The sequence below is a fragment of the Schistocerca nitens genome, chromosome 2, assembly GCF_023898315.1.
Source record: "Schistocerca nitens isolate TAMUIC-IGC-003100 chromosome 2, iqSchNite1.1, whole genome shotgun sequence".
Taxonomy (NCBI): Eukaryota; Metazoa; Arthropoda; class Insecta; order Orthoptera; family Acrididae; genus Schistocerca; species Schistocerca nitens.
In genome coordinates this window covers 36,802,580-36,827,309 of record NC_064615.1, presented here as the reverse complement: position 1 = coordinate 36,827,309, position 24,730 = coordinate 36,802,580, and the positions used below count along the sequence as shown (strand labels likewise).

General features: G+C 40.4%; 1 protein-coding gene across 1 annotated transcript in view; it reads left to right on the top strand.

Moving 5' to 3' along the window:
* Window positions 1-24,730, top strand: part of LOC126235706 (meiosis 1 arrest protein-like) — a 173,168-nt gene that overhangs the window by 84,209 nt on the left and 64,229 nt on the right. The window contains exons 5-6 of the mRNA XM_049944466.1: window positions 14,548-14,893; window positions 14,976-15,124. Coding sequence (XP_049800423.1) covers window positions 14,548-14,893; window positions 14,976-15,124 — 495 coding nt within the window. The remainder of the gene's footprint in view (window positions 1-14,547; window positions 14,894-14,975; window positions 15,125-24,730) is intronic.

Genomic DNA, 24,730 nt, shown 5'->3' with positions numbered 1-24,730 from the left:
TCAGGTAGTGAAGGGAGACGAAAATTTAATAGTCATGGGTGACTGGAATTCGTCAGTAGGAAAAGGGAGAGAAGGAAACATAGTAGGTGAATATGGATTGGGGGGAAGAAATGAAAGAGGAAGCCGCCTTGTAGAATTTTGCACAGAGCATAACTTAATCATAGCTAACACTTGGTTCAAGAATCATAAAAGAAGGTTGTATACCTGAAAGAATCCTGGAGATACTAATAGGTATCAGATAGATTATATAATGGCAAGACAGAGATTTGGGAACCAGGTTTTAAATTGTAAGACATTTCCAGGGGTAGATGTGGATTCTGACCACAATCTATTGGTTATGAACTGCAGATTGAAACTGAAGAAACTGCAAAAAGGTGGGAATTTAAGGAGATGGGACCTGGATAAACTGAAAGAACCAGAGGTTGTAGAGAGTTTCAGGGAGAGCATAAGGGAACAATTGACAGGAATAGGGGAAAGAAATACAGTAGAAGAAGAATGGGTAGCTCTGAGGGATGAAGTAGTGAAGGCAGCAGAGGATCAAGTAGGTAAAAAGACGAGGGCTAATAGAAATCCTTGGGTAACAGAAGAAATATTGAATTTAATTGATGAAAGGAGAAAATATAAAAATGCAATAAATGAAGCAGGCAAAAGGGAATACAAACGTCTCAAAAATGAGATCGACAGAAAGTGCAAAATGGCTAAGCAGGGATGGCTAGAGGACAAATGTAAGGATGTAGAGGCTTGTCTCACTAGGGGTAAGATAGATACCGCCTACAGGAAAATTAAAGAGACCTTTGGAGAGAAGAGAACCACTTGTATGAATATCAAGAGCTCAGATGGCAACCCAGTTCTAAGCAAAGAAGGGAAGGCAGAAAGGTGGAAGGAGTATATAGAGGGTTTATACAAGGGTGATGTACTTGAGGACAATATTATGGAAATGGAAGAGGATGTAGATGAAGATGAAATGGGAGATAAGATACTGCGTGAAGAGTTTGACAGTGCACTGAAAGACCTGAGTCGAAACAAGGCCCCGGGAGTAGACAACATTCCATTAGAACTACTGATGGCCTTGGGAGAGCCAGTCATGACAAAACTCTACCATCTGGTGAGCAAGACGTATGAGACAGGCGAAATACCCACAGACTTCAAGAAGAATATAATAATTCCAATACCAAAGAAAGCAGGTGTTGACAGATGTGAGAATTACCGAACTATCAGTTTAATAAGTCACAGCTGCAAAATACTAACGCGAATTCTTTTCAGACGTATGGAAAAACTGGTAGAAGCGGACCTCGGGGAAGATCAGTTTGGATTCCGTAGAAATGTTGGAACACGTGAGGCAATACTATCTTTACGACTTATCTTAGAAGAAAGATTAAGAAAAGGCAAACCTACATTTCTAGCATTTGTAGACTTAGAGAAAGCGTTTGACAACGTTAACTGGAATACTCTCTTTCAAATTCTGAAGGTGGCAGGGGTAAAATACAGGGAGCGAAAGGCTATTTACAATTTGTACAGAAACCAGATGGCAGTTATAAGAGTCGAGGGGCATGAAAGGGAAGCAGTGGTTGGGAAAGGAGTGAGATAGGGTTGTAGCCTCTCCCCGATGTTATTCAATCTGTATATTGAGCAAGCAGTAAAGGAAACAAAAGAAAAATTCGGAGTAGGTATTAATATTCATGGAGAAGAAGTAAAAACTTTGAGGTTCGCCGATGACATTGTAATTCTGTCAGAGACAGCAAAGGACTTGGAAGAGCAGTTGAACGGAATGGACAGTGTCTTGAAAGGAGGATATAAGATGAACATCAACAAAAGCAAAACGAGGATAATGGAATGTAGTCGAGTTAATTCGGGTGATGCTGAGGGAATTAGATTAGAAAATGAGACACTTAAAGTAGTAAAGGAGTTTTGCTATTTAGGGAGTAAAATAACTGATGATGGTCGAAGTAGAGAGGATATAAAATGTAGACTGGCAATGGCAAGGAAATCGTTTCTAAAGAAGAGAAATTTGTTAACATCGAGTATAGATTTAAGTGTCAGGAAGTCGTTTCTGAAAGTATTTGTATGGAGTGTAGCCATGTATGGAAGTGAAACATGGACGATAACCAGTTTGGACAAGAAGAGAATAGAAGCTTTTGAAATGTGGTGCTACAGAAGAATGCTGAAGATAAGGTGGGTAGATCACGTAACTAATGAGGAGGTATTGAATAGGATTGGGGAGAAGAGAAGTTTGTGGCACAACTTGACTAGAAGAAGGGATCGGTTGGTAGGACATGTTTTGAGGCATCAAGGGATCACAAATTTAGCATTGGAGGGCAGCGTGGAGGGTAAAAATCGTAGAGGGAGACCAAGAGATGAATACACTAAACAGATTCAGAAGGATGTAGGTTGCAGTAGGTACTGGGAGATGAAGAAGCTTGCACAGGATAGAGTAGCATGGAGAGCTGCATCAAACCAGTCTCAGGACTGAAGACCACAACAACAACATTGTAGGGGTGCAGGGGATTCGACCGGATCCTGAACACATAAAAGCTATTAAAGAATGTCCACCCTCTAGAAACATACGACAATAGACGATATATACAAAGTCAAGAACTGAAAGACCCAAGAATTTAAGAAAACGAATACTGTGGTTTTGGGATCAGGAGGCAAATGATGCGTTTGAAAACATGAAGAGAGCGCTAGTAGAATCACCCATACTACATCGTCCAATTACGGGCAAGCCACTTAAAATTTCAACTGATGCATCTAATTATGGTATTGCTACAGAACTCTTCCAAGGAGAGTGAGATCTAGAGCATGGAAAACACCATAGCCTTCGACAGCCGTTGTCTGAATAGACATGAATTAAATTACACGGCTACTGAAAAGGAATTGTTAGCAATTGTATGGAGAATCCAGAAATTTCAAACACTAGTATGGGGGTCAGAAATCCATATCTATACAGATCATCATCCTTTATCTTTTCTAATGAGTAGTCAGTTGTTACATAGTAGATTAATGTGATGGATGTTGTTCCTACAGGATTATGACATAATTTGTTTTGGAAAGACAGTATAACATCACAACGTTGGTGCATATGCATTCTGAAGTTAATGGAAGACGAAATTGTGTGGTATGTTCATACAGGATATGGACATTTCGGGATAAAAAAGTGTATAGCTCATATGAATAACTTCTATTATTTTAAGAGGCTAAGACATAAAGTAGCATCTTTAATGAGGACCTCCAATTATTCCTAAGTCGTTACGTGATCTTTCAGCAGCAGATTATTTTTAAACCGATTCATAAAGGAAAGGGAGGAGTGACATACATTTTGGTCATCATAGAGTGCTGGTCAAAGTATGTTAACTTACATCCTATCAAAAGAGCAAATACACAGACGGTTATACACTGTTTGCAACAGTACTTTCTGAAGTTAAGGAAACGAAAATGATTTCTCACAGATAATGGACCACAATTTGTCAATAACGAATTTAAAGAATTTCTAGCGTAGGAAGATATTCGTCAAGTATTAATATCCAACTATAACCTGTCCTCAAATCTGTGTGAAAGAGTCATGAAAGAAATTGGGAAATTATGCTGCACCTACTGCCATGAAAAGCATACTTTATGAGCAAAGAAAATTAAAGACTTTGAGCTTATTTTAAATGAATTACCACATTTATCAACTGGATTAACACCTTTAGAAGTAATAGGCAAACCTTTTGTAGAGGAACCTCTGATTAAATGTTTTAATTGACCTTAACAAACTACTGTTGATTACGATCTTAATCAGGAAATAGTTTCCAAGAATTCAGTTAAAAAGGCACAGCAAAGAGTGAGTTAACATAATGAGAACTTGGTTGAACCTCAATACAAGGTTTATGACCTAGTTCTGGTAAAACAACATCTTCAGAGCTCTTCCCTGAAGAAAGAGAAATTTTTCAGAAATATGAAGGACCTTACCGAATACAAACGGTAATACATCCCAAAGCCTTATCCTTAGTAGATCCTATAACTGGATCAGAGAAGGGAAAATAGAATGTAAAGGACATAAAGTTGTATATCTCCCAGGGACGTTAACGTTCGGTGTTAACGGGCGGAGTGATGACTGTCGGATCCCGATTTGTTTTCGGTGTTTCTTCTGTAGTAAAACTTTCCTGCACTGAATTCCCCCAACTTCTTACACTACCCCCCTACTTCTTACACTATTCCATCATCCCCCGCTTACAGTTTATTAGAGAAACATGACAGCGAGGAATTGTTACTACGTCACCCAAAACTTCTCCTGGTAGGTGACTGTGTCATCCTTGGTTGTTAGAGAGTTGTGCCCAATAGGAGCTTGACTACATCGTCCTTGGTTCTTAGAGAGTTGTGCCAGCTAGGAGTTTGACTGAGTCATCCTCGGTTGTTAGAGAGTGGTTCCCACTAGGAATTCCGATTTCGTCATCCTCGGTTATTCCAGGGGTGCCCCTACCTGTCCTCATGACTCGTCCCATCTTATCGCAACTTATTCTGACTTGCTAGGTGGTGACATGAGATGGGAATTGGTGTGCACATTACCCCTGAGGTAAGATAGAGTACTTCTTGTGAAGGTGGGTTGCAAAATTCATGCCTCTCTCACATCAGTTGACTTACTTGATCTGCATAGCCGATCTTCTTCTCTGGATTGTCAGCTCCGTCAACCTCCAAAACCTTCTTCTCTGAAGAATAATGCTGGTTACAGGAATTTATAAGACTCTCTCTCTCTACTTTGGAAATAATTTAGTACTCGAAGAATACTTTTAGTTCAGTCTTGGTATATTTCAGCTTCCACCAATAACATATTCACCATTTCTCACATTAATATTCAAATGTTTACAAGTCAACCGATTCATCTTGCGTTAGACTCGATAAAATACATCTTCAGTAAAATTGGTTTAACAGCCACATAATTTATGAACCCGTCTTGCCTCGAGCAAGTCCAATACGTGAAGTCTATATTCAGTTGTTCATTTTTCTTTAACAGTAATCACAGTCACTAAAGCAGCAAAGAATACTACATGATTACTCCTTGTTCTTTCATCGTGGCTTCTGTGTCGCTAGCGGCAAACACTTGTCGGCATCGTTCGACTGCCACGCTTACAGATTTCACATAACAAACTTCCAACCTGCACGCAGAAACAGGTGGCACAGTAGATACGTTTCCACTCTCCCACTTATATTTAAAATATTGTTTGTTTGAGATGGTAGAAAGACGAGTTGTTCTAGAATTTACGCGGAAATTCTCGAAGCACTACATATCCCTCACCTTAGCTCGAACACGCGATATTTTACACATAATCATCATGAACGTTAATATCCCACATAATATTAATTCACATTTTAACCAGCATACATTCTACTTCTTTTAATAATCGAGAATAGCCTTTTATTTAATACTTAGCTCTTCTTTTTTCGTTCTACTTTGATAACAACAACTTGAGCATTTCACCTAATTTTGGAGTCAGTTCTTTTATATCTAGGAATCATGCAGACAACATTTCTGATTTCCAATCGTAAACTCCAGGTTTCATAGACACTTGATTATTTCATCCTTTATTCTAATTCTTTGTACTATTTTTTCTTTAGCACATACTAGTTTCATTATTCACAGTAGTTTGTAGTCTGGAGGAACTCTGGGCAAATGAAAGTGTTCTTTACGACACTCATAACACATGATAATGCTAGTGGTTTGTAGAATTCAAACTTACCAGAATAATTCCTATAAAATGTGTGACTCCTATCATGATACTGTCCTTTTCCCCTAGGATCAGTACCTATACTTTACAGGTGGGTTGACCCTATGAGTGCACTCCTCCTTCCATTCTGGTCGGTACACCCCTTATCATAAAACATCCCTATTCATCAGGCCACAGGTTGTCCTATCTCTATCTAGGGATGCCTGCCCTATATCGTTAGCAAATGTTGGGTACGCCCCCCTTGTCTTTTGTGAGTAGGCCTCATGGTTCATTGCCCTAGTATACATCTATTGTATACTATAATTAAATATTTCTTGGTAAAAATAAAAATCTATTTTACACTACACTCTCACTTCTTGATACTTTATTTAGTCCCTAGAGTCCTCCCCTACTTTTCAACTTACACTTACTTGGTATATACTATGTCTCTATACACTATTCAATATATAATATGTTTACTTAGGTTATAAATGTCCCACTATCCCACAAATCGTCAAAATATTTGTTAAACTGACATTCCTTAGTAATTACCACAATCAATTCCTCTCTAGCTTATGTTCTCTTTCCTTACTCACGCCTCCTTATATACTCGGCGTGGAATCCTTCACTCAGACATTCTGAGTCGTGGTCACCTTTGTGCTCAGACGGCAAAGACTACCAAATCCACCAGTTAGTCCTTCAACCGTTTGGGGTAAAACTCAATGAGACCCGGGGCAAGTAAGGCTAGCAACCTGCTTCCCTGGTACTTTAAATATGATGCTGGCAACAACCAGAGCAAAATGCCTCGGACCTTTGGAGGTGACGGGAGCCCCACCTCTAATTGACAAATCAGGGACTCCTAAGATACGACTCGGCAAATGAATGGTAATGAGATGAGGAGCTATTAATGGGGGCTACTCTGGGAAGAAGGTAGAGCTGGCAGAGGCTGCTAGTAAGATGGGGTTGAACATTTTAGCTGTTAGTGACATTCGGGTAAGGGGTGAGAAAGAAGAGGAAGTGGGAGAATACAAGGTCTACCTGTCAGGAGTCAAAGCAGGAATAGCACAATGGGGTGTAGTAGGGCTTTACATCAGGAAAGAAATGGAACCCAGCGTAGTTGCAATAAGGTATGTAAATGAACAACTGATGTGGATAGATTTGACAGTGTCTAGTAAGAAAATTAGGATTGTGTCAGTATATTCGCATTGTGAAGGGACAGATCAAGATAAGATGGATAGTTTTTATGATGCACTCAGTGGTGTAGTTGTTAGAGTAAAGGACAAGGACAGTGTTCTGCTCATGGGTAATTTTAATGCCAGGATTGGAAATCGAACAGAAGGGTATGAAAAGGTTATGGGTAAATTTGGAGAGGATATGGAGGCCAACAGGAACGGGAAACAACTCTTGGATTTCTGTGCCAGTATGGGCTTAGTAATCACAAACTCCTTTTTTAAACATAAGAATATTCACTGGTATACTGGGGAAGGCAGGGGAACCAGATCTGTCATTGACTATATAATAACAGATCAGGAATTCAGGAAGGCTGTGAGGGGGACACGTGTATTCAGGGGATTCTTTGATGACACTGATCACTATTTATTCTGCGGTGAAATTGGTATTGTGAGGCCGAAAGTGCAGGAGGTCAGGTCCATATGTAGGAGGATAAGAGTGGAGAAACTTCAGGATAAGGAAATCAGGCACAAGTACATAACAGTAATCTCAGAAAGGTACCAGTTAGTTGAATGTAGTCAATTACAGTCATTGGAAAAGGAATGGACAAGGTACAGGGACACAGTACTAGAAGTGGCTAAAGAATGTCTTGGAACAGTAGTGTGAAAAGGTAGGATGAAGCAAACAGCTTGGTGGAATGACATAGTCAAGGCAGCTTGTAAAAGGAAAAAGAAGGCGTATCAAAAATGGCTTCATATTAGAACTCAGGTAGACAGAGAAAGTTACGGTGAAAAAAGAAACAAGCCAAACGGATAATTGCAGCATCCAAGAAGAAATCTTGGGAAGACTTTGGAAACAGGTTGGAAACTTTGCGTCAAGCTGCTGGAAAACCATTCTGGAGTGTAATTAGCAGTCTTCAAAAGGGAGGTAAGAAGGAAATGACAAGTATTTTGGACAGGTCAGGAAAACTGCTGGTGAATCCAGTTGATGCCTTGGGCAGATGGAGGGAATTTTTTGAAGAGTTGCTCAATGTAGGTGAAAATACGATCAGTAATGTTTCAGATTTCGAGGTAGAATGGGATAGGAATGATGAGGGAAATAGGATCACATTTGAGGAAGCGGAGAAAATGGTCAGTAGATTGCAGTGCAATAAAGCTGCTGGGGTGGATGAAATTAAGTCGGAACCCATCAAATACAGTGGAATGTCAGGTCTTAAATTGCTACACAGGATAATTGAAATGGCGTGGGAGTCGGGGCAGGTTCCATCAGACTGGACAAAAGCAGTAATCACACCAATCTTTAAACATGGAAACAGAAAAGATTGTAACAAGTACAGAGGTATCTCTTTAATCAGCATTGTGGGTAAGATCTTCTCAGGTATTGTTGAAAGGAAAGTGCGAGTATTAGTTGAGGACAAATTGGATGAAAATCAGTGTGGGTTTAGGCCTCTTAGAGGTTGTCAGGACCAGATCTTTAGCTTATGGCAAATAATGGAGAAGTTTTATGAGTGGAATAGGGAATTGTATCTATGCTGTATAGATCTAGAAAAGGCATATGACCGGGTTCCTAGGAGGAAGTTATTGTCTGTTCTACGAGATTATGGAATAGGAGGCAAACTTTTGCAAGCAATTAAAGGTCTTTGCATAGATAGTCAGGCAGAAGTTAGAGTTGACGGTAAATTGAGTTCATGGTTCAGAGTAATTTCAGGGGTAAGACAAGGCTGCAACCTGTCTCCACTGTTGTTCATATTATTTATGGATCATATGTTGAAAACAATAGACTGGTTGGGTGAGATTAAGATATGTGAACACAAAATAAGCAAACCTATAGCACTTTGTACGTGTTCTGCCAATAAACTGCAGTCTTTGGTTTGCTTTACATCACAACATCATCTATGTGATTATTTTGATTGAAATTATTCAAATCTGTAAACCCTAAGTATTTAGTTGAATTTACGACCTTTAGATTTGTACGATTTATTATGTAACCAAAATTTAGTGGATTTTTTTAATACTCACGTGGATGACTTCACACTTTTCATTACACTATCCCAAGAACTTTTTCTTTGGTCAGAACATCCTTGATTTTCTAATTTTTGACATGCACTACATGAGCTGTTACATCATGGTGATAATGCGAATTGTGACCTGGAAGCAACTGTTTTTGTGATATTTTTCCACCAAGGGTTGCAAGTAAGTGTAATAAAAAGGTATGGATTGTTATAACTTCAAGTTGAACAATTATATTTCAAGGAAGACACAATGCATGAAAGTCACCGATCAAGTAAACAGAGTAAGACATGTGTACACTTTAACAGTCAAATCATAACTGAGTCCGAGTCTAGCGGCCGCTGGCTGGCTGGCCACTCAGGTGGTGCTGCTGCTGCATGGCTGGCAGACAGCGCCACATGTAGAGGATACACGTAACTGCGCGGTGGCACTTTGAAAGATTGGCGAGTCACAACACTTTTTCTCCCTTTGAAGTTTCTGCACAGGTCTTGATGGAGGTGGCCTGTAGATTGCTAACGTTCATAGGTGTTGTTTGACTGGCCGTAAAGTCTCGAGGAGGAGGCTTCCCGTACGGACGGAAGTGTCTCCAATGATAACGGATCAAGATGACAGGAGACGTGGGGGTCAAATCTGCCTGTTGTGGCAAGTCCGGTTGTTATAACAGGAGACATGGGCGATGTGTCTGCGTCCGTAGGAGAAGGAGGCGAGTAGAGTTGGTCTGACAGGTGATGGTCATCTGGTTCCTCCATGGGCACGTCTCCTGGTGGCGTCAGTTCTTGTGCTAGCACCGATATGATGGTGAGAGGACTGCATTGTGAGTATAGAGAGATTCCAGTATCCCGAGCATCAGGTAGAGCCAAAGGTGGTGTAGCAGCATCCGGAACAGGTGTTACCGGCACACGAGGCCGAAGCTGGTCCGAATGACGCACTGCAACACCCGTGTCCGTCTGGATTTCATACAGGCGTTGGCCATGGTGTCGTAAGATGCGACCAGGACTCCATTTTGGCCGCCTGCCATATCCCCGTACCCATACAAGGTCGTCGGTGGTGAACCGGCCAAGCGAAGACACCCGCGGCCGAGAGGTGGAAGGCCGCAGAAGATGAAGTAGCATGCAGGGCTGTCGGCCATGTAAGAGCTCAGCCGGGCTGTGGTCACCCATGAGGCTGAAATAGTAAGAAGCCAGAAATTGGAGAAGCTCATCATCAGCAGCAGAAAAAGTCAAGAGTTTCCTCATCTGAGCCTTAAATGTGTGGACCAGTCGTTCAGCCTCACCGTTTGACTGTGGATGGAACGGAGGGGCAGTGACATGCATGACGCCGTGATGGTCACAAAAATCCGCAAAATCGGAAGAGGCAAATTGAGGACCATTATCAGTAACAAGTGTAGAGGGAAGGCCTTCCAAAGAGAAAATGCGAGCTAGAGCATTGGTGGTTGCCGCGGTGGTAGGCGACTTGCAACGGACAATGAAAGAAAAGTTAGAGTAGGCGTCAATAATGAGAAGCCAATAAGTACGTAAAAAGGTCCTGCGAAGTCAGCATCAATACGCTCCCAGGGCTTCTCAGGCAAAGGCCACAGTGACAAAGATGACTTCGGGGCAGCGGCCTGTGATGCATAAGGGCCGCAGGCAGCGACCATGTGTGCGATTTCAGAGTCGATGCCGGGCCAGTACACATGACGGCGCGCTAGAGATTTTGTGCGAGACACACCCCAGTGCCCGTGGTGAAGGAGGCGCAAGACCGAAGCACGCAAAGACGCAGGTACCACAACACGCGGTGAAGCATTTTCGGTGGAAAGGAAGATAATACCATCCCTAGACGTGAGGCGGTAACGCAAAGCATAGTAGTTCCGCAATGGATCAGAAGTCTTAGCGGACGGACGATCTGGCCAACCCTTCTGAATACAGAGTAAAACCCGGGAGAGGGTAGGGTCAGAACCCATAGCAACCGCCAGCCGGTCCCCGGTGATGGGGAACCCGTCCACTACCTGCTGCTCGGCAACATCCAGGTGGAAACACAAAAGTTTGTCCCTATCGAATGCCAGATCAAGACCCATGGGAAGGCGAGACAGTGCATCAGCATTTGCATGTTGAGCTGTCGGCCAGAAATGAATCTCATAATTGAAACTAGACAAGTAAAGAGCCCAACGCTGGAGGCATTGTGCAGCCTTGTCGGGAAGTGACGTTGATGATGAAACAAGGAAACAAGTTGTTTGTGATCCGTAACAAGATGAAATTTGGATCCATAGAGAAAAACATCAAACTTATGAAGAGCATAAATAATGGCCAAAGCTTCTTTTTCAATTTGAGAATACTTTTGTTGGGCATCCTTGAGCGTTTTGGAGGCATAAGCAATGGGTTGTTCAGAACTGTCAGAGAAACGCTGCGCAAGGACTGCACCGACCCCGTATTGAGAGGCGTTCGTGGCAAGAACAAGATGTTGGCCAGGTCGATAAGTAGGCAGGCACGGGGCCTGTTTCAGCATAGTCTTCAATTTCTGGAAAGCCACATCGCATGACGCGGACCAGTGAAAAAGCACGTTTTTATGCAACAGGCAATGCAACGGCTGAGCCACCGAAGCAGAAGACGGTAAAAACTTTCCCCAAGAAGGCCTGCAGTTCCTTAACAGATGTAGGGCGAGGAAGGGCATCGATTGCAGCGACAGTTTGCTGAAGCGGACGAATACCATCCCGAGAGAGTTGAAACCCCAAGTATGTGAGAGATGCCTGAAAAAATTTTGATTTCTGAAGATTACACTTAAGACCGGAAGTCTGTAAGACATGAAAAAGTGTGCAGAGATTTTGAAGATGTTCGTCAGTGGTAGAGCCAGTGACAACAATGTCGTCCTGGTAATTTATACACCCAGGGACAGTGATCAATAATTGTTCCAAGAATCGCTGAAAGAAAGCAGGGCTCTGGCAACCCCGAATGGCAGTCTTTGGTATTGATAGAGGCCAAAAGGTGTATTAAGGACCAGAAACTGCCGGGAAGGAGCGTCGAGAGGAAGTTGATGATAAGCTTCTGACAGGTCAAGTTTAGAAAAATACTGGCCTCCAGCAAGTTTAGTGAACAATTCTTCAGGTCGAGGCATAGGGTAAGTGTCGATAAGGCATTGAGCATTAACAGTGGCTTTGAAATTGCCACAGAGACAAATGTCACCATTTGGCTTAGCAACGACAACAACAGGAGAGGACCACTCACTGGAAGTGACAGGAAGCAAGACCCCTGAAGCAGTGAGACGAACCAGCTCCTGTTTGACCTGATCACGAAGGGCCACAGGAATGGGCCGAGCCCGAAAAAACTTAGGCCAAGCAGTGGGTTTGAGCATGATGTGAGCTTCAAAGTCGTTTGTACAGCCTAACACAGGAGAAAAAATGGGACGAAAATGTCATTGACAAGGAATCCAATTGAGCATAAGGAACAGCATCAGAGATGATATTGACAGAGTCATCTATGAAGAACCCAAAAATGTGAAAGGCATCGAAACCAAAAAGATTCTCCGCATTACTATGGTCGACCACAAATATGGGAACAGTGCGAATGACAGATTTGTAAGATACCTCAGCATCAAATTGTCCCAAGAGAGAAATCTTCTGTTTATTGTAAGTCCGTAATTGCCTAGTGACAGGTGACAGGATTGGAGAACCCAACTGATGATACGTCTGAGATGGTGGCAGCAGAACCAGTATCCACCTGCATGCGAACATCTTGACCAAGTATTTGGACAGTGAGGAATAACTTCCCTGAAAGGGAAGAAGTACAATTGGCAGACAACACAGAATCAGAATCAACGTCATGTTCATGAACATCATGTATGCGGTCGGATTTGCAAACGGATGACACACGACCCTTTTTTTTTTTTTTTTTTTTGCTTTTTTGCACATGGCCCAATCTTTGTCGGACGCCGATCGGATAATAGCATCCCGTACCATGGAATCGACATAGGATTCTTTGTGAACTTCAGTAACAAATTGACACTTTCTACTAGGGCCATGAAGTTCAGCAGCCCAAGCGCAATATGATTGATTTGGTTGTTTTTGACAACAATAAAAGGCAACACGAGAGGCTACCTCAAGCGTTTGCTTTTGAAAATAGACAGACAGAAGTGAGCACATTTCAGCAAAGGACAAAGACGCAGGATCTTTCAAAGGAGCCAATTGCAACAACAACCAATACATTTTAGGTGAAATCCATGAAAGGAACAGAGACTTTTATGTTTGTTCGTCTGCGACATGAAATGCCAAGAAGTGCTGTTGAAGACGTTTTTCGTAATCAGACCAGTCTTCCGCTGTCTCGTCGTAAGGAGGAAAAGGAGGTAGAGACAACGACAAGAGACGCCCCGCATTTGATGCCGCAACGAAATCACGAATCACATTTGTGAGAAGTGTTTGCTGTTCTATGAGACCTTGCAATAGTTGCTCTAAAGTAGCCATGGAAACATGTGGGTCAATGATGGAAAAGAAAAATCCCATCCTCGTCACCAATTGTTATAACTTCAAGTTGAACAAATATATTTCAAGGAAGACGCAATACATGAAAGTCACAGATCAAGTAAACAGAATAAGACATGCGTACACTTTAACAGTCAAATCATAACTGAGTCCGAGTCTAGCGGCCGCTGGCTGGCTGGCCACTTAGGTGGCGCTGCTGCTGCATGGCTGGCAGACAGCGCCGCATGTAGAGGACGCGTGTAACTGTGCGGCGGCACTTTGAAAGATCGGCGAGTCACAACACCCAATGCATCACTTCCATAGGGATCACAAAGGCAAGATTACATATATGGCAGTGCAAGCAGAGGCAGTTAAACAATCACTTTTCACACAATCCATATACAAGTTAGATGGGAAGAAATCTTAAAATGTGGTACAATGGGAGGCAGTCTCTGCTGTACAACTCACAGTGATTTGCAGACTTTACATATAATGTTGATTTCTAATATGTCTATGATGTGTCACTGCATAAGTAGCTCATTTTCATTAATAAATACCAATATTCTTCTTCAAACACAAAGTATCAGTAGTAGAGAAACAGCAATCTGGAAAGCAGCATTAAAAATAGTTTGTTTATTCTTATGGTTCTTGTGCCACAGCTAGCTTCTCTGGGTATTGCCATTTCAGCTATTTATATGTCTCAGGTGTCATAGGTGTAGCCATTTAGTCATTTTGATCAGTAAAAATAGAGTGTGTTATTACATTTATGTTACTGCTGATGTTTATTATGAGGGAAAGGAGAGGGTGAAACATAGTGCTAGAACACAACTTTCTCCTCTTGGGACGCACCAGGAGTGCTGACATGTGTAATGTCCTTATTTTATGGATGGATCACCTTGGACAGTGATGCATGTTCTCACAATGTGAGGTGCTTAAGAGACATTTGGACTTTATCCATATTATTCAAAAAATCTAGTGAATATGAATGTGACATAACTTTTCTCCACTTGGTAGCCAAATACTGATGATGAAAATTTCTTCCACCTCTAGGATTCAAATTGGCTACCTCAAGTGCCACTGCATTAATATGCATTAGCAACCTCAGCTTCAGAAGCTGGTTTTTCATTTTTTAAGTAATCAGATTCTTTTTGTAATTAATTGATATTGATTTTCGGTGAATGTCAAAGTTCTACTATATCCATTCTGAGTTGACCAAGCATTTCACTCAGTAGTGTAACAATGTATATTTCTTTTTGTGTAGGTAGCTGAACTTACATCATATGGTGAAAACTCTTTTCAACTATTGCAAAAGCCAAGCAGAATGGTTCAAAATTCTTTGGCATTTATTGAACTGGTTAATCTCACTGATTCAGAAGATAAAATGCAAGATTTTTTTAAAATTTGGTTATGTGACTGTGACAGTGATCAAGAACATTTGCGTTTGTTGTTTCCTGGAAAGTCAAAAACTAAAATTGATTTTACTGTAAAATGTGATATCAGAGAAAGTATAATAAACACGGTATCTTTGCCTTATGGACATCGTTATCAGATACAAACTGATTTCTTCAGTTTCCAATTTGGAGGACATAGTGTGGGGAAGAACTCATGTATGTATGATTCAATATGTGGTTTTCCTAAGTCTCATTTTTTGTAGCTTACAATATTATAAATTTATTATTATTTTTACAGCAAAAGATCTGCCCATATTTGAATTGGAAGTTATTGCTCGTGTTTCCCTAAGTGGGCTTTGTGAATCTTTTGTCTTCGGATTCCCACACAGACTTTATCCCACACAGTGTTGGAGACTAGATTGGGAAGAAATCCTTTATAACCAACAGGTAGAGAGTCTTCCTTTATTTGTAATGTTAGTCCATCATTACAGGTGATAAAAGTCTGACATTTTAGACAAGGATTAATCATCTATTTATTAATCACCTATTTGTAGTGAACAACATTTTAAATGTTATGTGGCTTGTATGCTAATACAGTTAATTTTATGACCACAACTTGATCTGCATCTCTCTATAATATCATGGGTTATCTATTTTCATACTTTTTCAATTACTTTATACTCATTTCCCAATATATTTATTCCTGAATGGTTTTTGTTACTGATGATAATAGTCAGTTTAAGTTGAACTATGATGTATACAACTTATCTTAGAAGAAAGATTATGGAAAGGCAAACCTACATTTCTAGCATTTGTAGACTTAGAGAAAGCTTTTGACAATGTTGACTGGAATACTCTCTTTCAAATTCTAAAGGTTGCAGGGGTAAAATACAGGGAGTGAAAGGCTATTTACAATTTGTACAGAAACCAGATGGCAGTTAGAAGAGTCGAGGGGCATGAAAGGGAAGCAGTGGTTGGGAAGGGAGTGAGACAGGGTTGTAGCCTCTCCCCGATGCTATTCAATCTGTTTATTGAGCAAGCAGTAAAGGAAACAAAAGAAAAATTTGGAGTAGGTATTAAAATCCATGGAGAAGAAATAAAAACTTTGAGGTTCGCCGATGACATTGTAATTCTGTCAGAGACAGCAAAGGACTTGGAAGAGCAGTTTAACGGAATGGACAGTGTCTTGAAAGGAGGATATAAGATGAACATCAACAAAAGCAAAACGAGGATAATGGAATGTAGTCGAATTAAGTCGGGTGATGCTGAGGGAATTAGATTAGGAAATGAGACACTTAAAGTAGTAAAGGAGTTTTGCTATTTGTGGAGCAAAATAACTGATGATGGTCGAAGTAGAGAGGATATAAAATGTAGACTGGCAATGGCAAGGAAAGCGTTTCTGAAGAAGAGAAATTTGTTAACATCGAGTATAGATTTAAGTGAAACATGGACGATAAATAGTTTGGACAAGAAGAGAATAGAAGCTTTCAAAGTGTGCTGCTACAGAAGAATGCTGAAAATTAGATGGGTAGATCACATAACTAATGAGGGGGTATTAAATAGAATTGGGGAGAAGAGGAATTTGTGGCACAACTTGACAAGAAGAAGGGACCAGTTAGTAGGACATGTTCTGAGGCATCAAGGGATCACAAATTTAGCATTGGAGGGCAGCGTGGAGGGTAAAAATCGTATAGGGAGACCAAGAGGTGAATACACTAAGCAGAGTCAGAAGGATGTAGGTTGCAGTAAGTACTGGGAGATGAAGAAGCTTGCACAGGATAGGGTAGCATGGAGAGCTGCATCAAACCAGTCTCAGGACTGAAGACCACAACAACAACAACATGATATATACAATCACAATACAGGATGCTGACTACATATAGAGCTCTCAAGGAGGAGAACATTGAAGTAATGAGAAATGAACTGTGTAGAATAGAATGGGCTAGAATACTAACCATTGACAAAGATATAAATGAAAGCTTTTCTGCATTCATATCCAGTATAAAAAATACATTTGACAGTAACTGCCCTCTTATTACTAAGAGATGTAACGGTTGCAATATGCATAAATCACAACACACAAAAAAGTGGTACACCCTGCACCTCATAAAAATTAGAATCCTTCTACTCATGCTGAAGGACAAAATTGAAGGCAATCAAGAAAACAAGAATAGATGTATAAACTTAAGAAAAATATACAAATCTGAAATTAAAGCAGCAAAAATGAAAGCAAATGAGGAGTATATTTTAAATTCTAAAAACAAATGTAAAGCTGCCTGGAACATAGTTAAAAGTGAGATAAACATAAGGAAAGAAGAAATCAGTAACCAAATTATTTGCAACATTCTCAACAAACACTTCATAAATTCAGTAAATGCCCAGGTACCAAAAAGTGATGATTTAACTGATGCAGTAACTTTTCTTTCACAATCACAGAATAAAACAGATAAAAGATTTAACTGGAGTAGCGTAACTGCTACAGATATAAATAACTCTGTAAACAAGTTGAACAGCTCTAGAACAGTAGACTACTATGGATTCAGTAACTTTGTAATGAAGGCTATAATTAAGGAAATTAGAACTCCTCTACTCTACCTTGCAAATAAAATCCTTGATGATGGCATTTTTCCTGATTGCCTTAAAATTACAGTTACACTCCCCATATACAAAAAGGGTGACAGAGAAATGCCAGATAACTATAGACCAATATCAGTTGTCCCTGTACTCACCAAAATCATAGAGAGCTGCTCACACACACAGATTTACATGTATTTTGAGAGCAATAAATTACTTAATGATTTAGAACTAATCAGTCAACCATAAAATCTATTGAAAGCCTGATAACTGAAATCCACAACGCTTTTGAAAGGGAACTGATCACCTGTGCTACACTCATAGACTTAAGCAAAGCATTTGATTCAGTATCACATGAGATAATCGTTAAAAACATAGAATTTTATGCTATTGCAGACATACCACTCAATTTGATTAAGTCATACCTAAATAACAGGCAACAGTCAGTGTATGTGAACAATGAAAGGTCAGATTCAATGAAAATTAAGAGGGAAATTCCACAGGGCTCCGTTCGTGGACCTTTCTGCTTTATTATCTACATTAATGACTTCTCAAACTATATAGCCTGCAAAAATGTTTTATATGCTGATGATATGACCATGATCTCCACAGGTGAGAGTATGCAAGAGGTGGTAAACAAAAATAATGAACTTCTTGAAAAATGTAGGGTGTGATGTATTGCTAACGAGTTATGTATAAACAACACAAAAACAGAGGAAATTTATTTTAATCTGAAGGTACGGAAAGCAGAGAATCAGAGTGTCAAATTACTGGGACTAAAAATAGACCAAAGACTCTCATGGGATGACCAAATAAGTATCTGACAGGCAAACTTGCACGCGTAATATTCCTGCTGTATAAACTAAGAAATTCTGTCAGTAAAAGTTTATTGATGCTTTGCTACTATGCATTCTTTCAGTCACAGCTACAATATGGGATTCAGTTATGGGGTAATTCACCAGGCACAAACTGTGTATTCAAATGACAAAAAAAAGGCAATTAGATGTTTACAAGGATTGGGTCCAAGAGAAAGCTGTAAGGAGCACTTCAGTATATTAAACATAATGACACTCCCAAGTCTCTATATGTATAACTGTTTAATATAAGTAAAAGAAAATATACAGCAATTTACACAGAGAGAGAATTTACATTTGCACAGCACTCGAAACAACTGCATGCTTGATATACTGTATTCTAGGCTGTCACTGACACACAACAGTCACAAACACCTAAGTCTAAAGTTATATAATAAACTGCCACAATCTGTCAAAACCCTCACACACTTTTAATTTAAGGATGTATTAGACACATGGCTCAAATATAAAGCATATTACTCGATTGAAGAATATCTTGGAAGTAATTTGAAAGGAATGTATAAACAATGAAATAACATAACTATCGTTAACTAAATGTATGAATGTAAACTGTATAATGATTATTGCTGAAATTGTCTGATTAGTGAAAAGTTAATGTATTTATGTATATGTAAAATGATGATGTGAGTAAAATGTTCAAATTACTAACTATTAAAAAGATGTATGTATAATGTAAAAATTAGTAATAACTATACTTATATGAAATATGTAAAATGTATTTTGATGAAACCAATTGCCTGGTAAACATGCTGAAGGGCTAATAAATAAACATATGAAACATATACAAAATGCAATAGTAAGTTTCATATAGACTTTGCCTTCTTGTCTAGGGTTCAGAGAGGAGTTATTTACTGTGCTGCAGAGGTATGTAATGAGCGCCAAAACAACATAAATCAAGAAATTGAGGTTTTCTATAAATAAATAAAATGACACATTTCATTAGACACTCTTTCTGCAAATCATCTGAATATTTAGATTCAAGGATTCAGACATTATATATATAGCAGTTAGTGTTCACAGATGTAATTATTTTCTTTGAAAAATACCACCCGAAAGAGGTAAATCTTTGGCTACTAACAAAATAAAAGAAGCAGATATTTAGGATTGTGGCACCGATGAAATCGACACCAACATCGATATGCATTCATCTTTGGACTCTAAGCATTATCTTTGGCTGTTCTGCCACATTCAGTTCAATTCTTTGTGAGCCTTGTATGTGTTAAGGTTAATAAATGAACTATTGTGAAATGGGTGTGATTATTGGTGCAACCAACCCGGTGATCATCCTCACTGGTGACCCCGAGTTATAACGTCTTCCGTTTTCGCCGTTTTACTGTGTCCGCAACCTCGCCACTCACTGTCGTGGCTCACGACGCTCCGACCACTCCCTCCACGTTGGAATTACACACTCCGTCGAGTGACATACAGCTCTAATCGTCAAGCTCTACTCCGACCTCGCCCTCTACTCCGGTCTCAAGCACTCCGTCGAGTGACCACATGTTCCCCACGTCGAGCTTACCTACGATCACGCCCTCGCCGCCGGGCCCTTCACCGGTCCCTTCGACCTCTCCACCGTTGCCTGCCTCGCCCTGTCGAGGTTTCTCACGGCCCCTGGTCTTGAACATGCCCTCACTCGAGGTGTTTGTGCCTGTCCCCCTGAACATAATCCTCGACATCTCAATAATACTGCGCGATTATACACTGTTCGTCATGTGTTTTTCTTCATCCAGTGCTCATGACACAACCTCCGCCATTCCCTGCCACCTGGTGAAATGTGTTCCCCTCCCGCCCGATGTTGATCTGGACATGCTTCGTGTGTTCGCCACGCCCACCGGAGACATCATCATCATCGCTCCGTTCCACCCGCAAACCGCTGGCCTACCACGACCAGCAAGCCCAGTACAATGCCCGGCTCGCTTCAACGACTTTCATGTTCGGTGGCTGAACCTTCCTTCACGACATCTACCCACCCACACTGCTCCCTGACGACACTTGTCGAGCTGACCGTGGATGAAATTGACACCAACATCGATATGCATTCATCTTTGGACTATAAGCATTATCTTTGGCTGTTCTGCCATGTTCAGTTCAGTTCTTTGTGATCCTTGTATGTGTTAAGGTTAATAAATGAACTATTGCTAAATGGGTGTGATTATTGGTGCAACCAACCCGGTAATCCTACGGATCACTGAGGAGGTAGCAGTGATTTTTTTTTTTTTTAATCACAGCCTTATTTCTAATTTACTTGATTAAATTTTCCCAATATAAGCATGAATCCATAAAACAGTAAGTGATAGTTTACTACTAACATGCATACAGACTAAACTTCTAGATTTATTTGTCTTTCATTAATGTATACCCTGATTTGTTCCACATGGTTGTCCTCCTTTATGTGGTCTGTGAATTTAGTTAGTAACTGAACAACAAAACTGGTTTTTGCCACCCGACTAGTGTATTCCCCTGCAGTGTTAAGAGTTGACTACCAACATGAAATCTGTAAGATGTTCAGAAGTATTTCAGAATTACTCAGGAACAAGAGGCATATTTCTTTTCGGTTTCAAAGTATGATGTTAAATTAATGTTGGTACTGCTCTACTGACCTCTAAAGTTATAATATGACCATATGCTTGGATTTGTTTCAACAGAGGACAATGTACAAGAATCAATCTAAATAGGAGGTCTACCTTGTACTCTCTACGATTTTTCATGAGATTGCCCTCAATATACCTCTATGGCTAAGAATATATGGTGGACAATTTAATGCACTCTGAGGATTCTGAAGCAGACAATATGCATTAATGCCATGAATGCTCTGATTTTTTTAAATTTGTTTTTCTAGTTATTTCACTTTTGAGCATTTTACAAGCTATTAATGTCAATGGATTGTAAAAATTGAATGATAGATAATGAACATAAATAATAAATTTTTGAAAACATAATGTAAATGTATAGATAAAAAATTAACTCACCATGTGACAGCAGCAGAACACACCTATAAATGTACTAAAATTTGCTAGCTTTCAGAGCCAGTGGCTCCTTCTTCGGCAGAAGGGCTGAAGGGGAAGGAAAAGGACTGGTGAGGTTTAGGAAAAGAGGTAGAGTTCAGAAAATTCGCCCATAACCTCGGGTTAGGGGGACTTACTGAACGGTCCATAACGTGATGGAATGAAAATATTTCACGACTCTTGTCTTTAGGTGAACATGAGGCAACACCACAATACACTACACCACAATACATAAGCAAAACCACCATGGGCTATAAAATGCATCTTTGTTGTCATAGTTAACAGTCATTATTTACAGTTGTTGATGATCTGTTCTTTGTTTTCATCCTATGCTTTCATAATAAAGTTATTATTGAATACTGAACAATATTTATTGTGCATGAGAAAATAAGTTTGAGTTCCCATAGAGGTGAGCCTGAAAAGGAAAAGGAAAGTAAAGGACAACAGTGAAATGCCTCGTCAAAAATAATGGATCTGTTGGTGCAAGCACAAGAAACTGGAACTGGAACAGAACAATACGTACCGCTTGACCCAGGACCACCGTCCACAACTCTTAATTTGCCACAAAATGGCATGATAGATATAAATATACAAGACAGGATTCTGAAGCACAAAATAGAAATGTTAAGCTTCCTACTTTCTGGTTGACCTGATTTCAGCTCTGGTTCACACAAGTTGATTGCGTATTTCAATAGTATCAAGTGTCCGCCCCTGGTAGCTGAGTGGTCAGCGCGACCAAATGTCATACCTAATAGCCCGGGTTCGATTCCTGGCTGTGTCAGAGATTCTCTCTGCTCAGAGACTGGGTGCTGTGTTGTCCTTATCACCATCATTTCATCCCCATTGACACGCAAGTCAACGTGAAAGACTTGCACCAGGCGAATGGTCTGCCCGACAGGAGGCCCTAGCCACACGGAATTTCCAATAGTATCAAGTGTTCGATAACACTGATAGATTTAATATCATGGTTTCACATCTGGATTTAGAAGTGACTGAGGAAATTGAAGAACCATTGTGACAGCAAAATTACACTGTGATAAAGGAAGCTCTTGTTTGGTGCTGTCACTAGAATGATGACTGCAAAAGATTTTCGCAGATTAAAATTTGGGAGATAAGACACTATCAAAGTGCTCAAAACTCTACGTACATTAACAGGCCCAGAACTTTTATGCTGAACATTCGTTCTGCACATTGTGGCTTTGTAAATTTCCAGCCATCATCAGCACAATCATTGCAGCACAAACACATGCCATTGCAATTTTTAGCAAAGTAGGCAGATGCCATTGCAAACAGATTGAGTGAGGTTTCCTCCTGTGCAAAAATCAGCAACAATCAAGACAAGGACTCAGGAACAGGCAGAGAGGTGGAATGCACACAAATATCTCATATTGATCGCACACGCAAGCCTAACCCAGGAAGGAACAACTAGCAGTACAAGTGGCAAAACTGAAGATGCAGCTAGCCGCACACCAACAGCAGCTATTAACAGTTATAAAAATAGGAAAACTGCTATGGAACAAGACTCACTGGAATGGTATTGCTGGTACCTTAGGCACTTCCGTAACACAGCACTCAACCCTACAATAACACAATACAAAGGCAGGTGCTAGCATTAATTGGCAACAACACAAGCACCCAGACCAGAGAAGGTCAATGAGATATGCAAATTCAACGTTAGTAGCAGTCAAACAATCACACCATTTATTTATGCAGAACCAGTTATCAGATAACAAGTTTCTTATTGATACATGTTTGGAAGTCGGTGTCTGTCCAAGAGGTGCCAGTCCCACACTGATGGCAATAACACAACATATACTTACTGTGGCCCGTGACTCCAGGATTGTCACCTGTGGTGAAAAAAATTTAGCACTGCAGCTGGATTCAAACTTTCACCCAACATGGACTCTTGTGATTGCAGAAACATAGTGCAATGTGCCTGTGGCTCTACACATGAAGATTGCCAGCATCTCTACTGTGCCATCCATGCTAGAGTATATTGATTCATTCCTCTTCCTACAACAACATGAAGTGCACACATGGGCACCATACAAGAAGAATCGCAAAAGTCATAACAATAGTTTGCTGTTGGCAATATAATGGCATTTTTTGAGGAAAACTTTTGCATAATCTACTACTAGACTTTCCAGCACTCACCAAACCCTTCTATGCCACCAGGAAACACATACACAATACTCAATATCACATCTGCATGACAAGAGTTCAACCCATCAAATTCCACCCATAGCATCTGCATTCAGAGAATCTTCTCGTAGAGTGACCAGAGTCCAATCAACTGCTGAAAGTAGGTATTGTGACCAGGTCAGGTAGTTAGTGGGCCTCCCCTGTCTGCATGATTCATAAAAAAGATAATTCCTGGAGTATATGTGGAAATTAGAGAGTGCTTAATAGATGCTCAATTCGAGACTGCTATTTTGTACCCAACGTAATGGATTTTAATAGTATTGTTAAAAACACAAATATGTTCAGTGTGATAGACTGCACCAAGGCATATTCACAAATTCCAATGGCACCAGCCAACATTAAAAACAGCAGTGATCACACCATTCAGCTTGTATGAGTACTGTTTTATGCCATCTGAACTCAGGAATGCTGCACAAACTAGGCACCAGTTCATTCACACAGTGCTTAGAGAATTACCATTTGTTTTTTGCTACAGAAGAACAGCATGCAACACACCTGAAGCAACTTTTCAGCTGTCTACAGGAATATAGTATAATTATTAACATAGTAAAGTGTGCGTTGGGAAAACAAAAGGTTAAGTTTTTGGGATACTTTGTCTCCTGGCTGAACTGTTGCCCTTGCCAGAGTGGATCAAAGCAGTACAGCAGATACCTCTTCTCACAACATACAAGAGACTTCGCAGGTTCTTATGTATCATGAACTATTATTGATGTCACCTGCCTCACCTAGTTGTTATCCAAGAGCTACTCACAGCATTACTTGCCAGCATGGATACTGCATGGAATCTTCAGGTACTGTGTACCCGGTACACAAAAGCAGCTTTCTGAGACCTCAAAAAACGTCTAGCACAGGCATCGTTGCCGGGCACCAAGACGGAACACCGCCTTGCCGCATAGGTAGGTGCATGCCAAACAGCTGTGGGAGTGGCTGTGCAACAGAAAGTTGAAGGAAACTTGCAGCCACTTGGCTTTTTCTCTAAGAACCTGACTTGACAACAGCAAATGTGAAGTGTGATTGATTGTGAGTTGCTTGCTATTTATTTAACAATTAATCATTTCCACCCTTTGGTTGAAGTGAGACATTTTGCAATTTTTACTAATCACAAGCTGCTGGTAGTTGTTTTTCACCAAAATGCTGATCTCAACTCACCAGTGCAAGCCAAGTACATTGCACAGCTCTGAAGCGATGTGTGGCACATAGCAGAGAAAAATGACATGGTTGCAGATTGACTGTCTCAGAATTTTGCCAGTTTAAACTCTATTCATTGGACAGAGATTGCATTAAAACAACAGGATGACTCCCTTTTGCACTGTCTCATAAAGGAGCAGTGAACTGGACTGCAGATCAGATGTGGACCAGCCCTGGATGTGCTGGATGATATTTGTTGTGATGTGGCA